Source organism: Pipistrellus kuhlii, unplaced genomic scaffold, assembly GCF_014108245.1.
Source record: "Pipistrellus kuhlii isolate mPipKuh1 unplaced genomic scaffold, mPipKuh1.p scaffold_m20_p_4, whole genome shotgun sequence".
Taxonomy (NCBI): Eukaryota; Metazoa; Chordata; class Mammalia; order Chiroptera; family Vespertilionidae; genus Pipistrellus; species Pipistrellus kuhlii.
The window spans coordinates 15,929,560-15,948,780 of record NW_023425540.1 but is presented as its reverse complement, the minus strand read 5'-3'; the positions used below and the strand labels follow the sequence as shown (position 1 = coordinate 15,948,780).

At 35.8% G+C, this 19,221-nt stretch overlaps 1 protein-coding gene across 3 annotated transcripts in view; it reads left to right on the top strand.

The window, feature by feature from the left end:
• The window catches only part of CDH18 (cadherin 18), a 306,995-nt gene that overhangs the window by 146,503 nt on the left and 141,271 nt on the right, over nt 1-19,221 (top strand). For all 3 annotated transcript variants that reach the window (XM_045571578.1, XM_045571580.1, XM_045571579.1), the window contains exon 3: nt 6,611-6,905. In XM_045571578.1, the coding sequence (XP_045427534.1) occupies nt 6,611-6,905 (295 nt within the window). The remainder of the gene's footprint in view (nt 1-6,610; nt 6,906-19,221) is intronic.

Below are 19,221 nucleotides of genomic sequence, written 5' to 3'. Positions count from 1 at the left end.
TTCCAGTAATCTTTACTGCAAAAGCACATGGTTTTGATTACTGTAGCAATGTAGTAAGTTTTGAATCTGGAATATAAAGTCTCTCGAATTTGTTCTTTTTCATTGTTGTCTTCTGTTTACTGTTTGCTTCTCCTGACTGGGATACATGTAGGCTGTAGCAGGGCAGGTTTCCCTGCATGCTTGCTCTTCGACATGTCCCGTAGTGAGCTCCATGATTGGCATATAGTAGGTGTTCCAAAAATATGTGTTAGATGAATAGACTCCTACAAGTGATTGTGGGATAAAACAATAATTGTGGGATAAAACAAAAATTTTTTTTTGTCAGAGTAATTTCCCAAAGGGTAAAGCCATTCACACTTTCATCATATTCCTTTCCTCTCCCTCAATATGCAATTACTGCTTTCTTTTTTTGGGAAAAAGAGAGGCTAAAATAAAGAGTAATGGCAGAGTTTTAATGGGAATGAAATCACAACCCACTTTAATATGTGGGCAATGATTTGAGACCTTATTTTTCTGGAATTGTAGTACTGCTTAGTACACTCTTGAGATTTTCTCTTCTTTTAAAATCCTGCCAGAGGTACTGTATTGTCAATTAGGTCCTTATTGGAAGATAAGAACAGACATTATTTTTTTCTAGAGAAATAGAGGCCCGATGCATGATGATTCATGCAAGAATAGGCTTTTCTTCCCTGGCTGCAGACACTGGCTTCTCTCCAGTACCCAGGACCTGGGCTTTCGCTCTGGCTGCTGCCTTCTGCCATTGCTCAGGCCAGAGGCATCTTCCGCCTTTGCTGCGGCCCTGCCACCCTCCTGTAGCTCCCTCCAACCCCACACCCCTCCCATAGTAAATGTCTCACCCTGCCACAGCTGTGCACACTTGCTGCCCAGGGGCCCAGGGTGTCTTGGGCAGGGCAGAATGCCTGCATCATTGCCATGGCAATGACACAAGCTTCCCAGCCTGGCCACCACCATCTTTGTCATGTCAATTTTCATATCAACATCTTATTGGCTGTGGGCACTGCCATCTTTATTGTGGAGTGATGGTCAATTTGCATATTCTATCATTATTATATAAGATAGGTATTCTTGTTCCTTATTTATCTCACTCCAATTCCAAACAATTTCTCTTTTTTACAATTAGCAGTGGAATCCTCAACTATTGATTGACTCCTTCGATGTCCAAATATTTGGCACACTTGATAGAGCTCTCTAAAGTAAAGCTGATGGGTATGGAATTATGAAATCTTCAAATTTGAAAGATATTTTACAATTTTTCATCTTACATCATTACAGGCCCAAGCTAAGATCATCCACACCTTTGATTTCCCAATTACTATGTACACATGCAAAAAAGTTGGACAATGCAGCAAACTTACAGGGAAAAACAAAGATTCATTTCAAATATGGTGTAGGAGGAGAGCTCTGCCCTAGATTACCAGAAAAACAAGTGAGTCCTAGAGAAAATAAAGTCTGAAACATCCCTGGAGGTAAACAACAAAGCTGAAGCTGTTCAACTTTGGCATATGGTGAGAAGGCAGGGTTCTTTGTAAAGACTGGGAAAATAGAAATCTGCAGGAAAATAGGAAGCCCAAATAGCGATCGTTGACTCCATAATAGGTATAAGTCTATGGGAGCTAAGCAAGGATGTTGAAAACAGGACTTTTTGTAGATATTACTCATTTTTAGGGTTGTCATGAGTAGAAGCCAACTCAATGGCATGGAAGAGATACACACATGTTAATATCCCCAATCTGGGATTCAGGGGATATCAAACAGGTAATTCCTTTTGCTCCCTTTTCCCTTCTCTTCATTTACAAGATTCTCTAAGAATTCTCATAAAGAAGTTAAAATCTAAGAACTGAAATTCAACAATGCCATTGCCTATCTGTGAAAACCTCTGATGTTTCTAGTGAAATAATTGCATTATTTATTTTCTTTTATATATTTTCCCAACCTTTTAATTGTTAGCATTAGTCTTGTGGCTGAACAAAGTGCCTTAAGGACACCATACAATTTTTACATATTAATTGATGCAAATTTAAAACTGATGGTGATGTATTTTTTTCTTTTAAGCAGCAAGTGTCTGATGTATTAGTGACCAAGTGACTGTTATTACTTATGGCTTTTTTTTTTTTCCCCGTTCACATCAATCACTCATTAATAATAGTTCAAATGAGTTTAATCCATATGGTTATGGTGTAACTACAATGTTTAACATTATGGAATGAAGAACACATACATTTTAATGATACCATCTTACGATCATTCTTGTCACCTTGCATCAGTTGTCTTTTATGTATTGAAGAAAATTAGGTAATAGTGGGATTACTATATAATATTTCTGAATTTATTTCTGGCTTCAAACTGGAATATGGTAAACATAAGTTCCTGCTCAAAAAATGTACATACATTATGTAGTCCAAAGTATAATTTTAAGTCAGTGACCTATATTTTTAACATATTTTGAAATCCTAGTTAAAAGCAACTACTATCATCTTCTTAAACTTTTAAAGTTATTGTACCCCAAAAGGACAAAATATTATCTGGGTTGGAAATTCTTCATTAGACTAAAAGCTATAAATTTTTAGGTACTGTTCTTAACATGGTCCAGGGTGAATCGTTTTCTAGGTAAGTTACATTAGCTTTTTAAATGCCATAGATTACTAGTTAATAGTCAGTGTATTAAAGCAATTCCAGAGAAAGATTCGGGTTGTTTTACTTGAGTGACTAAATTTTCTTTTTGTTTTCTTCACTCTTTTACTTTTTCTATTCTCCAAAGAGCAGCTCGTTAACTTTTATTAATATGTGATCAGATATACAAGGATTACCTATTCATGCTTTAGAGCAGTATGACATCTGTCCTTCAGCACAAAAATATCACTCATGTTGCAAAATCTCGAGACTCTAAGAGTATATTCACACCACTGGGTTCTATGATCAGATCTTGCTGGTGTTGTCTCGATAGCACTTCAAAATGGACTGCTAAAAAGGGATCATTATATATGACTAAAAATCAACTTTATATTTTCTCATAATTCAATATAAAAATAAGGAAAATCTCTCAAATAATAGGTAGCTAGTTAGACTTCCAATGTAATATTTTACTGGTTAGTAAATCAGCACCCTGTGTGCATACAGAGTAATTCTACTTCTCATACCTTCCTTCTAATCCCTTTCATTTGGTGACTCATGGCTGTCCAACTTAAAGATCTGTGTTTGATTATTCTTATTACCTGATTACCTGTGTGTAAAGGCTTTCTCTCCATATTTTAAAAATTGTATCTGTACTATCGCGATTATTGCTCGCTCAATGAATGAAAGAATAAATGAATGAATTTATTCACCCACTTTTAGTCATAATTTCTTGCCTAATAATATCTAATACAAAACATGTGCTTTTCCAGGATCTTAAAACCAACCAAGACAATATAGCCAGTGTTTTCCTTGGGCTTTACCTATGTTGCAGACTGTGTGTTGCAAAAAGAACTGAATATTAGAGAACAGGTATGGTAGAGATGAGGTAGTCCTGAGAGTGCATCATTTTGTTGCTTCACAAATGGTTATTATCATAATTAATCGATTGTCTAGATGTTCCTGTGGTGGTTTCCCATTGGTGTTACATGAAACTAATTATTTCAAATTTAACCAGACCAGCTGAGAGTTTAAATAATCCATTCATAAAATGACCATCTAAAAGTCATTTAACCAATTATATAAATACTTAAAATGAGTATTACCAATGCCTAATATATTCCAAATACATTTTGTAGTATTTTAATGTAGCTTTTGCTATTATGCAACTATATAAATACTTTTAAATTATAATTCACATCTATTTTTAGATTAGACATAACTTCTGAAACATTTTGACTAAGTGATTTATTTATTCTAAAGACTTTATGGAAACAGATCCAAATCTTAAAGGCTAAAGTATACAAATTATTGGAATTTTCCTTTTATTAGAATTCTAATTTGTATTATAATTACTTACAAGATGTATATAAAGCATAAAGCATACAACACTTTTAATAGATTCTTTAGATTGACAACTATTTATTTTAACTACTTCTGTTGCTGGCCAACATAGGTTAGCCCTTTCTCTTTTAAATATAAATATATTTTATTATATCAACTTTTAATCCGAAACTAAAACATATTATGTCAATTTCACTAAAAAGCATAGAAGAGCATACAAATATATCCTGAAGATAAGAGTCAATTGTAACCATTGTTATTTCTTTATGAAATTAGTTGATAAAAGGCATGCCACTTTTCCCCAAAAGCATGTATAATTACTTATGATTATTTTACAAAGGCTTATAATTTACATATGTCATAACAATAGCTAATATAGCTATCTCATCTCTTATTTGACTTATTAATAAGAATGTTTCAGAAAGGTTTTAAAAGTATTTATTTAGTGAAATTGTTGCTGTATACTCTTCTATTTTCTCGTCAGAAACTGATGCAAAGTTAGAGAATATGAAGTAGGCTGCCTGTCGATCAAATGATTGATCTTTTCTTCTAGGTGCTAAAATGATGACAAGAGAAATAAAGAAACAAGTACATTTTTATACATGCACATAACTGTCTTCACACAACTCATTTTGCATTCTTCTCTTAGTAGTTAATTTACTAATGAAGTGTGAATCTTTGCAAACTATGCTTCATATTTTGCTAATGTAGTTTTATTTTTTTATAAAAGTAGTTATGGAATTATTTTATTCAATCTTGCTGAGTGATTCTCATTAGAATTTTGTCCCTATGTATGTCTTATTTTCAAAAAAGAAATAAAATTATTCCTGATGTCCAATAATTTGTTTCAGTTGACTTCATTTTCCTAAAAAGTACTCCTTTCCTCATGCTGTATAGCCTTTTTTTTTTTTTTTCATTCTGTCTTTTCTAAAAAGTCATCTAAAAGTTCAGAGACTTTAAAATAAACCTTAAGATTTTCACTTTACTATGGCAAGAAACCAAAATGCTATGTGAATAGGTTATATTTTTCAATGTTCCCAAGTGTCAGAAATGAACAAAAGGTAAGTAGTGGAGGTTATATGACCAAAAAGGTTTCATATAAAGGATAACTGTTTAGAGCTCTTAGGAGAAACAATTCTTTAAATATATGGTTGTGATTTGATAAAGTACTGAAACTATTACCATCCAGAGTTGTAGCAGTGGCATTCCCTGAAATTTTTAACTGAGTTTTGATATTATGAGTTATAATATAATATTTAGTATGAACTATGCACAATTTAAAAGCTATTACTAATGTGTGAGTGACAAAAAGTAGGTTAAAATGGTCTTAATGTTATTTGTCATTCTTATTGAAAACCTCCTCTTGCCTGAAATATTACTTTTCTAATTAATATCTGCTAAAAGAATATTCTGTCATTTTAATTTTAATAAGTGAGGCTTAACTAGCATAACTCAATTAATTAAAAATTGGGGGCTGCTTATTGGTTAAATCTTTAATACTATTTAAATTTTCAGTGAATTTTTTATAACGGAAAGAAAGAAAACATTCTACCATGAAGTTTTTATTATTCAAATTGAATAACTTATCTAGAAAATACATTTAATTAAAAATGTTTGCCTCTGTGACAAACATATATCTCTTATGGCAATTTCAATAATTTTAGATTGAAATTTTCTACTATATTTTACCGCATTTTCAACTTTAAAATACAATGTCACACAACTTAAAAAAAAATTAAAAAAACCAAAACACACACACACACAAAAAAAAAAAAAAAAAAAAACACAACATTTTTCTACAAGTATGGAAACAGTATTCTTCCAAGGGATTTGATGGTCATTTATTTTCCCTATTCTATGTTGGTAGTAAAATATTGATTTGGTAGAATAACAGCAAGGGATATTGTTTTTCTTTTATAAGTATTACTAGAGGCCCAGTGCATGAAAATGTGTGCACTCTGGGGGTCCCTCAGCCCATCCTGAGCCCTCTCACAGTTGGGATCCCTTGGGGGATGTCCACCTGCTAACTTAGGCCCATTCCCCAGGGGATCAGGCCTAAGCTGGCAGTCAGATATACCCCTGGAAGCCCAGGAGTCCTTGAGGGATGTCTGACTGACTGCTTAGGCCCTGCAGGAGCGGGCCTAAGCCATCAGTCAGACATTCTTAGCATTGCCACAGAGGCAGGAGAGGCTCCAACCACCGCTGCTGCACTTGCAGCTTGCAGCCCTCAGCTTGGATTGTGGCTGAGCAGAGCTCTCCCTGTGGGAGTGCAATGGCCAGTAGGGGGAAGCTACTGTGTTGAGTATCTGCCCCCAGGTGGTCAGTGCATGTCATAGCAACTGGTCCTTCCAGGTCATTCTGTCATTAGGTCAATATGCATATTCTTTTATTATATAGGATTAATTTCTCTTAAATAAATAAGTAGATGTCTTTTACACATATTTGTAAAAATATCCATATTAATCACATGTGGAGCAAAATTTCAGAAAAATAAATGATTGTAGTAACTCATAAGACACTGTGGGAAAAATTGATAATCAAACTATGTATTAAGTCATTGATAGACAGTTATCAGAGAATACAAGTAAGGTTGGAATATAATTGTATGTTAAATTATTCCATTTGTATTTTATAGCTGCACTCCAATTCTGACAAAGGTGATGGATCTGTCAAGTACATCCTTACTGGAGAAGGTGCTGGGACCATATTTATCATTGATGATACCACGGGTGACATCCACTCAACGAAAAGCCTGGACAGAGAGCAGAAGACCCACTATGTGCTCCATGCCCAGGCTATTGACAGACGGACAAACAAGCCTCTTGAACCGGAGTCTGAGTTCATCATCAAAGTGCAAGACATCAATGACAATGCTCCAAAGTTCACAGATGGACCATATATTGTTACCGTGCCTGAAATGTCAGATATGGGTAAGAAAATAATTTTATACTTTGAGTTAATATATTTTGAGGATCCAAAAATATGTTTTGAACACCTGTTTTAATGTGTGTGTATGTGTGTGTGTGCATGTATGTATGTAGAAATTTGAAGAAGTTCTAAAATATTTTAATACTTCCACGTAGCCTAAAGTGTTAAGGAATATTGGTTCTAGTTATTATTCTATTTAGTAAAATTAAACTTCTGAGTATACTGTATGTGTAAGTAATGGTTTGATCTCAGGAACATACTATCATTACTTGGAAAAAAAACAGCAATTCTCGATTAACTGACAGGTTTTCCTGGCCAGGTCAATTTTTCTAGTATATTGTTAAGAAGATAGCAACACATTCAAAACGGCAATTTGCATAGATAAGGAAAGACAATATAATTTCGTAAGTCTTTTGGTATGTCTGTTAAGCTTATAGTTTATGAACTAATTAAAATTGTATTAATAGTACAAAAAAATAGCTACATGAATCAGTAAAACATCACACGTACACTTAAACATTTATATAACTTACATGTATGTTAAATATCAACAACCCTGTGAAGTATTTTGAATACCGCTTTTAAAATGTATGAGTGAAATAAGCCAGTTAAAGAAAGACAAATATCACATGATTGTAATTAGTTGTTGAATATAATGAACAAAGCAAAATGACAAACAAAATAGGTCTAGAGATGGGATGCATGGAACAGAATAACAGATTTTAGTGTGAGTGTTTTGTGGGAGGGGACAGGAACATATATGCATATATGCATAACTCATGGATAAAGACAATAGTATGAGGAAAGCCTGAAGTTGTTGAAGGGGGATAAAGGGAGAAGATAGGAGACATCTGCAGTGCTATCAATAATAATAATAATAATGTACAAAATGGCATACAAAACTTAAGTAACTTTCTAAATGATCATGTCTAGAAATGGCCCCCCCCCAAAAAAAAAAATCAACTCCAGGTTCTTCTGAATGCGAAGCTTACCCAGCAGTTAATAAATTATAGTCTAAGTTTCCAGTCACCTGGTGATCTGCCAATTTCCCCACCACTCAGACACCTGTGGTCCAGCTATTTTAATTTATCCTTATCTCATGTGATGAATTTCCCAGATGTAATTAAAGTTCAGCTGTGGTAATAATAATGTTGACCATTCTTGAAACTTAAAGCTTAGATTTAAAACATATTATTTGAATAAAGATTATTTTCAACATGCGTACATTAGAGGCATTGGAATATGAATGTATGGATAGTGCAAGGAGAAGCTCCCTTTACTTTAGGTGCTTAAGAATAGGTGGTACATAGATTCTAATCCAAAATAATAAAAGCGTAACCTGCTCATTAGACCAGATGTCCTTCCAGATGACTTCCAGGATGAAGCCGGGGCTGTGGGGGAAGCCCAGGTCCCATTACCAGAGGAAAGCCAGTGCTGGCAGCCAGGGGAAGGAAGGCCTACCTACTCTTGCACGAATTTTGTGCATCAGGCCTCTAGCTTCAGAAATAAAAAGCTAGCAATGCTATAGAACAGGACCAGCAAACAATGGCAGGGAGACGAAGCCAGCCTGCTGTTTGTTTTTGTTAGTAATGTTTTGCTGGAACACAGTCATAGCCATTCATCTTTATTCCGCCTGCAGTAGCCTGGGTACTGCTGTGGCAGAGTTGAGTAGTTGCAGTCAGGACTAACTCACAAAGCCAGAAACACTTCCTGTGTTGTAAAAAACAGAAATGTTTGTCAAACTTTATGGTAAGGGCCTTTAGGAAATGAGGCCAGAGGTAGGGGGAATAATCTGAGGATGGTGTTGTAGTCCTGATAATAGACCTGGCATCTACTGATTTAGGGCAGTCGGTGTTCTGTCAGCCTTGCTGAATAATGCATTATACGCAGAAATATGGCATTTGTTACAAATAATAAGGTCATGCTTATTTCCTTTACACTGACACTGTGAGTGATCTAACTAATACTAGCCTTACCTTCTGTGTTACTAAGAGAACTCAGTTTTGTACAGGGTGGCACCATGCAGAATCAAATGTTCACCTTCCATCACTTCTTTTCATCTAGGAGTGGCCATGTGACTTAATTCTAGCTGGTATGATGTAAGTGGAATCCAAAGAGGGAGATTCCAGGAAAGATTTAGGTCTGCAGACTAAAAGTCATAGCTGGCACACATATGTCAGGATTGCCATGTTCCTTTCTTGCTGCCTATAATACAGACGTGGTGTGGAAATGCAGCAGCTGCTAGCAACCACAGGAGCAAAGCCTCTTGCTAAGTGAGACGGAGCAGAGAGAGAAGAGGGTCTGGGATCATGCTCCAGTCATGGCCTGCCCACCCCAAAACATTTCCTCTGAAAATAAACCTCTTTCTATTTAAACGCTTCCACTCAATCTCAGGTGCATGAAGGTACATTGAACCCAAATTGGTACTTGGCCAAATTGTAGGTTTTTACATGGACCTAATAAGCAAAAAGTAGGACCTAATACTGAATCTAAAGGAACAGGGAGAGAGGTTTCACCATCAGATAAACACTCATACCATGTTCCATTCAGTGCTTTGCTTTGCAAATAGTACATGAAGTCCTCACTCCTCTCCCCTTTCACTGTGTAATTATGATGTTAGTTGATTTTGCTATAATGGCAATGTTCCTTTCCGGCTGTGGTGTTGCTCACAGTTTTCAGAGACCTAAATGTTGCTTGCCATCCATCAACTGTGGGATCAATTCTATCTGTACAAGTTCCGATCAGTGGATAAAAGGAGATTGGACATTTCGCATTTAGACTTGGAGTTCTACAGAAAATCTAAAATCAATCCCCACAAAACAAGCTAGTTTTGTCAGGCTCTGAGGCTACGGTTTGCCATAGCAGTGTGCTAATGGCCACTGAAATAGCTCCAGAGAATATTTATTGAGCACTTAGCATGTGTCAGGCATTGCATGCTGTTTGAAATAATTTCATGCTTGCATAATCATGAAGACAACATTAGAATGATCTTTGTTTTACAGAGGATGAAATAGATATGTAGAATTAAGTAATTTGCCCAAGATTGCATGTTTAGTGAGAAGTGCAATTGGGAAATATTTCTAAGCTAGGCATAGCTTTTCCTTTTGAGTTTGCATTTCTTTAATATAGTAAAGTACTAAAATCTGGATCAATATATTTGTTGAATCATTACAACAAAAAGTAGGTGTTCCAGAAGCCATTTGTTTACTAAACCAGCAGCGGGGGGTCTTATTTTTGAACCAATAGAGTAGATTGGATGTTGTTATAGTGTTCCTTTTGTTTAAGACATAGGATTTGGGGATGGCCAAATACCATGGAGAGAAAAATTCTTCATAATTGCCTGGAAGTATGGGAATAACCATTTATTTATTCTAAAATAGAATCCCTAAGGAGACCAATAGGTACATACTTTTGGGGGAAAAAACCTCTGAAAATCTCAAAATTATGTATTATATATTAGGCACAGTGTGGATAAAGACAATGGACTGGTTCCAGGTAGGCATGTTTATCAAAAGCTGAGAAACCTTTGTAACATGGATGGTGTGGAGTGGTCCAGGGCCATTCTCTGGAGTGGAAAGTAGCCTCATTAGCTCAGCTAAGGAGTGGAGTTCAGATGGAGGACCAAGTGTGCTCATGATATTGGGACAGGGTGAAAGAGTGGGACAGCATGAAAGCGTATATTTTTCTCCATGTATAAGAACAAAGTAGCCTGGCCTGTGTGGATCACTGGTGGAGCACTGACCTATGAACTAGGAAGACATGATTTGTTAATCCATAAGGGCTCATGCCTGGGTTGTGGGCTAGATCCCCAGTGTGAGAAATGCAAGAGGCAACTGAACAATTATTCTCATCATTGATGTTTCTATCTCTCCCTCCTCCTTCCTCTCTGAAATCAATGAAAGTATTTATTTAAAAGAACAAAGTAAATGATTAAGCAGTAAAAGTATAAACTTTCAATCTGCTAATAAAAAACATAACCACTAAACAACAAAACAAATACTGCTGATAAAATACTTTAATATAAGCTCTGAATCCAATAAGCAATAAGAAATAAGACATGAATTTATGTAAATAAACATTTAAAAATACAGATGTCACATAATAATGCTAAAGCTAATATGGTGAAAGATAAATAAATATGTCAACATCATGGATGGAAGGCAGAGAACTAATTTCATAAGGGCTTTTTTGTTTCTTTGTTTATTGTTGTTTATTGAGATACCATTGATTAATAACATTATATAAGTTTCAGGTATCCAGCATTATAATTTGGTATCTGTATCACCAACATAGGTCTAGTTTTCATTCATCATCATATATTTCCCCCTCCCAACCACTCCCATAACCCTCTTGTTACCAACTTTCTGTTTTCTGTACTTATGAGTTTGTTCCAATTTTGTTTGCTTAGTTTATGTGTTTGTTTGTTTCAGATTCCATATATGTATGTCTGAAATCATACATTTTTTTGGCCTGTTCCATCTGACATTTCACTTAGCACAATTACCTCAATAGCCATCTCTGTTGTCACAAATGGCAATATTTTATCATTTTTTGAATGGGTAGTTAAGTAGTTCATTATATTTATGTATCATACCTTCTTTATCCACTCATCTGTTGATGGATGCTTAGGTTGTTTCTGTATCTAGGCTATTATAAATCATGCTTCAATTAACAAAGGGTACATATGTCTTTCTGAATTAGTGTTTTTATATACTTCTAATAAATATTCCAAAGTGGGATTGCTGGATCATGTATTTATTTTTTTATTTTTAAATCCTCACCTGAGGACATTTTTTACATTCATGTTTAGAGGGAGTGGAATGGAGAAGGAGAGATCAAGAGAAACACTGATGTGAGAGAGACACATCAATTGGTTGCCTCCCACAAGCCCCTGACCAGGACCAGGAGTCTGCAACTGGGACATGTGCCCTTGTCCAAAATTGAACCTGGGACCATTCATTTGCAGGCTGATGCTCTACCCACTGAGCAAAACAGGCTAGGAAAGGGATTACTGGATCATGATAGTTTTATTATTATTAATTTTTGTTGTTGTTGAGGAAACCCCACACCGTTTTCCATACTGGCTGTAAAAATTTATAATCCCACCAAAGGTTCTATATGAGGCTTTTTTAAAAATAAAAATACACTACACTCAAATTGAAATGGGAAAAATTATATTTAAGGAGATTCATAGAAAAAAATAAACACACTGTAATTATCACCTCCAAAATCTCAAATTTTACTAGTAATTTAAGAAATCGCAAAGGAGAATGAGATACTAATGTTCACCTACCAAGTATGCAGGTTTGATAATCACAGAATTGTTAATGTGCAGAGCTATTAGCAGAAGAGTAAATTCCCTTAGGTTTGGATAGGAAATTGACAATATCTATTAATATTTAAAAACAAACATAGGAATTTGTTGGACAATCTCTATCATAGATAACTATTCTATAGGTAGTACACCCACTTGGATATGGAAAGATGTAGGTAAAAGAGTGCCCACTGCATAGCATTCATAGTATTCCCAAATTGGAAACATGCTTAAAGTACAGATAAGGAAGTTTTCAAATAAATGCTTCTTCAAACATACACAGATACCCTATGCAACCTTAAAATAAATGGACTTGTATGTATATGCTGACATACAGAGATCTCTATTATTTTTGTAAGAAAAGAGTTTTCTGAAATGCATTTGGAATAGCCTTCAGTTTGAGAAAATAACTGTATTGCAGAATATATGTGATGGACATGAATACTTAATTTTAAAATGTCAGTTTTTAATACTAATAAGGGCCAGCAGTGTAGATGGGTGACAATAAAATTTTCCCTTTATGAAATCACTGTGCTGAAGATAATCTCATTAATTGAGTTTTGAATTAGCTAGTCATTAAAAAAAATGTTGTTTTTCTCCTCTTGTATCTCTCCAGTTCTCTCTGGGAAGAGGAAGAAAGATTGAAAGCATGTAATCTACTGAGAAAGTTGATAGTGGCTAGTAATAAAATGGTAAATAAAACAATGACCCTACGTTTGAGCAGCTTGCAGACATAAAAACAGAAACATTTTAATGTTTGCTTGATAAGCAAAATATAGGGGAACTCTGGAGTGGGCAGAGTCTAGCTGGCAGATAAGAAAAAGATGTCCTCTGTGAATCTAACGTAATAAATAGGGGTTTGACAGTTGGATTAGAAAAAGGGGGGGGGCATTTCTCATAGACAATACAATGATGAGAAATAATTCTCCCTTCCCTGTGAGTAGAAGGGAGTGTGTGTGTGTGTGTGTGTGTGTGTGTGTGTGGTGTATTTAAAGATGGATAAGCGGGCCGAGACTGGTTTGGCTCAATGGATAGAGCATCAGCTTGGGGACTGAAGGGTCCCAGGGTTCGATTCCGGTCAAGGGCATGTACCTTGGTTGCGGGCATATCCCCAGTAGGGGGTGTGCAAGAGGCAGCTGATCGATGACTCTCTCTCATTGATGTTTCTAACTATCTCTCTCCTTTCTTCTCTGTACAAAATCAATAAAATATATTTTAAAAAATAAATAAATAAAGATGGATAAGCGGGATCATCATGTAAATGATGAATTCCCTTTATATCTTAGCAAAATATGCTATGAGAATACAGAAAAGATAGCACCAGAGATTTTCAGGGTGAATTTTTTTTTTTACCAGATTATTATTTTTGTGTATCTGTAGTGTTAAATAATGGTCATGGAGCCCTCCAAGTAATTGCTGTGCGCTGTATTGCCAGAGAAAAAAAGCCTAATGTGCTCACATATTTCTTGTCAGTGGGTAATAATAAGCAGGCCAAGCCTCTGGTATTCTGGATGGTTTAATAAAGAAAGATACAAAATAAACTGTAGTGGTTTTCGATGCATGTTTTCATAAAGCTTTTCTTTATCTCTCTGATTTACATCATGTAATTTCAACCACTATCTAGGGAATCATATCCCTGAGGGCAGGGTTTTTTCCCCCAGACACTTTGGACTGGATTATTCTTTGTCTTGGGAGCTGGCTTGTGCATTGTAGGGCTTTAGCAGCGTCTCTGGTCTCTGCCCACTAAATGCCCATAGCATCCTTCCCACTCCTGCCATATCCTGATGTGTGCAGTCATTGCCAAGTGCCCTCTGGGGGGCAAAACTGCTCTCAGTGGAGAACATCTTTCCTAGGGAACAAGCAAGAGAAAGGAAGGAAAACATTTTGAAGTAGAATCACGAAGGGAAGGATACGGTATTTGTTACGTTTATAGTCACTTCCAGAAAGAATGCCATAATGTTAGAATGTGAACAAAAACCATCTGTCCGCCCAAGTAAGTCATTTTTATGTTTAAATATTAATCGCCACATTCAAATGCACAATGTGATGACAACAGCAGCAAAAACATTTGCATACGTTTTCTGTGCTTAAAGGACAGTCACATGGCATGGGCTCTCATTTAAAAATAATTAAATTTACTTTTCTAAAGCATTAATTGAGAAAAGGTTCATTTGACTTACGATCAGTGTCTAGTCAGCTATTGGCTGTCATATTGCTCTTTAGACTCTATTCTAAAAATGGAGTCAGATTAAACAAAGTGCACATATATGGACAGCATGACAGTGTAATGATATGAAGGGCCATTTAACCGGAGTAGACCAGGGAGAGACTAGTACGCATTGTACTGCTGCATATTCAACATTTTCTTCTGTGATATGCAGTCCATGATTGCCCCAACCGTGATGACTTTACTATGTTGTATAACGTGTTCTGCAGAAGTGCTTTTTAAATTTGGTTTTACATAATTTTACTAAATGTCTCTTTTTTCAGAAATGAGACTTAAGAATAGGAAATGAAAAGTCAATAATACTAATTGTCATGTGGAGCAAAGAGGAACATTACCATGAATTAAAAGCATTCCTGCCTTTTGGAGTCAGCATTTAAGCTCTTGTGTGACAGTTTAGAAATGAAGATAGAATGAATGAAATTGTATATGCAAACAGTATTGCTATTCTCAGAAAAAAGGACGGTATATGTCCGGACTTTTAGTAATATTGCAAAGACATTATTTAAAATGTTCCCTTCTATTTGTACGTACATGTACCAAGATTTCTGCAACAACAGTCTTGCTTTCACAAGGAATCAGAAGTGTTTAGTATAAATTTAAATATGGTTGCAGTGCAGGCACTTTAAATTTTTAAAAAATGCTTTACAACTCAAGTTGTTTCAAAGAAAACATACCAAACCACAATCCAATTTGCCTGAAAATAAGTGTCATATCTTCTTTGTTTTCCACATTAACATATTTTAAGGAAATATATAAATATCTACCTATTCTCTTCTATGTATTAATAAATATATGTATAATTGAACATTAATTAAAAGGACTTTAGAAAGGATAACAAATGATATAAATAATGTTTTTAATTTAGTGGAGAGGTCAACATATTAGTTTGTATCAAAATTGCATGCATTATTTATAAACTTTCACTTCCATTAATTACTGAAACTTAGTTTGGGATATTAAAAAAAAAAATATATATATATATATATATATATATATATATATATATATATATATATATGTGAAATTTTACTATCTGAAGCTTAAGTTCCTCGAGGCTTATTCTTTGGAGATGCACTGAAACCTCCCTAATCGTTTTTCTGTAATCTTTGTTCCCCTCTCTGATCGCACACCCACAGGCTCATTTCCATTTGCAGCTGTGTTCTGTGTTGCACAGCAACAAGTAGGCACACCAGCTGTGCTTACTTTATTGCACTGTTTGTAGGGGGACTGATTTAGTTCTGCCCAAACATCTAGGGAGCTTCACCCTGGATCTCTTCCAAGATTTTAGTAGACGATTTTAAATCACTACCCTGGGGCATAATCTTCCAAATGAGGCCATTTCAGTACTTGTACATGGTAAATTAGAGTGCATTTGAGTCATAACACAAGACAACTGATAAGTAGTAAGTTATACAAAAATATAAGGTTCATGCTTCTTTTCTCATTTTTTTTTATCTGACACCTGTTTGTCTATGTCAGTTAGCTGTTGTATAACAAACCAACATACAACTTAGTGGCTCAAAAATCATTTATAAAAGACTATCAGAAACACAAATTGGGAAAACAGTCTCATTTTCAAATCCATTGAGAACTATAAAATGCTTAGGAATAAATGTGGTCAAGCAAGTGAAAAATCTGCACAATGAAAACTGTAATATATGGATGCAAGAAAGTGAAAATACATACAAATGGAAGACATGTCATGCTCATGGATTAGAAGAAATAATATTGGTAAAATGTCTATCCTACCCAAAGCACTCTGTAGATTCAGGGCAATCTCTATCAAAATCCCCATGGCATTTTTCCAAAATAGTAGAAAAATCAATATAAAATTTGTATGGAACCCCTGAAGACCTAAAGCAGAAGAAATCTTGAGAAGTAACAAAGATGGAGGCATCACATTTCCAGATTGCAAACTATGTTACATAGCTATGTTACTAAAAAACAGTATGGTTTCAGCATAAAAACAAATACATAGGTCAATGGAACATGCTAAGAGAGACTAGAAATAAACATATGCGTATATCAAGTCAGATAATTGTTGACAAAGAGCTGAGAATATATAGTGGGGAGAGAATAGTCTATTTGTCAAATATTGCTGGGAAGACTGGCCAGTCACATGCAAAACAATAAAACTGGACCCCTATCTTATACCACACACAAAAATAAACACAAAGTGTATTAGACAGTTGGATGTAAGATCTGAAACTGAAACTACTAGAAGAATACATATATTTTATTTTCTTTTATTATTTATTTATTTATTTATTATTATCATTATTATTATTATTTAAAATAAATATTTATTGTTCATATTATTACAAATGTGTTTCTCTTCCCACCCCCCTCAATTGCGCCCCTGCACCAGGTTCCCACCCCACCCTCTGCCCTTTCCCCACTCCCCATTGTCCTCATCCATAGGTGCACAGTTTTTGTTCAGTTTCTTCCCGCACCCCCACTCCCTTTTTCCCCGAGAATCGTCATTTCACTCCCCTTCCATACCTCTGATTCTATTATATTCACCAGTTAATATTGTTCATCAGATGTTTTAATTCCCTTGGTTTTCAGTTTCACTTGTTGATTGTATTTGTTGTTCATAATTTTTATCTTTATCTTCCTCTTCCTAAATAACCCCCTTCAGCAATTCATATAATTCTGGTTTGGTGGTGATGAACTCCTTTAGTTGTTTTGTTTGTTTGTTTGTTTGTTTGTTTGTTTGTTTGTGAAGCTCTTTATCTAGCCTTTGATTCTGAGTGATAGCTTTGCTGGGTAGTGTTTTTGGCTGTGGTTCTTGCTATTCATCACCTTGAATATTTCTTGCCATTCCCGTCTGGCCTGCAAGGTTTCTGTTGAGAAATCAGCTGACAATTGTATGGGTGCTCCTTTATAGGTAACAACCTGCTTTTCTCCTGCTGCTTTTAATATTGTCTCTCTGTCTTTTGCTCTTGGAATTTTAATTATGATGTGTCTTGGTCTGGTTCTCTTTGGATTCCTTTTGTTTGGGATTCTGTGTGTTTCTTGGACTTGTAAGTCTATTTCTGTCAAGGTGGGGGAAGTTTTCTGTCACTATTTCTTCAAATATGCTTTTGGTATCTTGCTCTCTCTCTTCTTCTGGGACCCCCATAATTCTGATGTTGGTTCACTTGAAATTGTCCCAGAGATTTCTTACACTATCTTAAACTTTCTGGATTCTCTTATTTTCTTGCTTCTATGGAGAAGTTCTAAATCTTTGTCTTGATTCTTGCGATCTTCCATTCCGTTTTTAGGACTCTGTGTAATATTTTTTTTTTTACTTCAGACAATGTTTTCTTTATTTTTACTTGATCCCTTTTTATTTCTAGTTGATCCTTTTTCACATCCTCATAGGTTTCACTTATTTTATTGGCCTTTTTTAGGAAATTCTTGAAAAGCCTTATAACTGTAGTTTTGAACTTAATGTCCATTCTTTTCTTTTCCTCCATCTCCTTCCTTTGTGCATCTTCTCTGCATTTTAGTTGTTTCCCTGATTTGATGGAATAAAAAAAAAAAACAAGTTTTGTGTGCCAGGTGTTCTGGTAGAGCTCAGTAACACAGCTTTCCCAGTTACCTGAGATGGACAGTCTTGGTGTAGCCCTTTGTGGGCTGTGTGTGCAGTCTTGCTATTAAGCCTTGCTTATTGTTGGTATCACTGGGAAGTGTTGAACTCCAAGCCAGTTGGCTGTGAGGATCAACAGTTCTCAGCTAGGAGGGCTTCTGTACTCTGCTTGGATGGGGCAGAGACTCGGGGTGGCACAAACAAGCTTTGGTTCCCTGTCAGTCTTGCCTTAAGAAAGTCCTGTTCACGGTGAGTCTCACAAGATTGGTTGCAGGCACATGCACCTCTTTGGTAAAGGCACAGACAAGCTTTGGATTCTGGTCAGTCTCTCCTTAGAGAAAGCCAGCCTTTGGGAGAGCTTCTGTGCTCAGCTTGGATGGGGTGGAGTCTCAGGGTGGTGCAGACAAGCTTTGGTTTCCTGTCGGCCCCTGCCCAAGTCCCACAGTAATGGCTACTGCCTTCACACACCTTGGAGAGATCTCTGCCCGCTGCCTGACAGTACAGCCTCTCCCTGACTTGGGCCATCTATCAGAGTAATAGGGTGATTCTGTTTTCCTCCTGAACAAGAAAGCCAGCCGTGCTTTAGCTGTCCATCCTCTCTGTGCGCCAGGAGTAAGCCAGCAGCAAACTCAGCTGCCTTTCGTGCACACAGTTCTCCGCACTTTCACAGTTTCTGAGGTTCAGTGCACCTTCTCTCTTCTTCCCACAGGGCAGAGCCTCCTCTTAGCTGGCCGTAGGGTACTTCAGGGTGATGCCTCCCCTGTTTTCCAGTTATAAATTCAAAATTGTTGTGGTAGGCTGCATTCGGGTGTCTACCTTATGCCGCCATCTTGGTTTCTCTGAATACATATATTTTAATGACATTACATATTAAAACATTTTCATTTAATCGTTGATTGATCCACCAGGTTATATTTTATGATACTTCTGATTTCTAAGTTTCTCCATTAACTTTTATGAAAGTAGACTCCATATGGGACTCCCCAAATTAACTGATTAATTTATAATATAAATTACTTTATTGGATCAAATAGTTTCACCGTAAGTTGAACCCAATTCACAAATCACTGCATTAGAGTATATGCTTCCCAAATTCTATTCTAAAAATTCAAATGTGCCATGAATTCACCCATGCAGATGCATCTGGACTGCCCTGATTTACTGCCAAGGGAGCAAATAAGAAAAAGATAGAGGATAATGTGA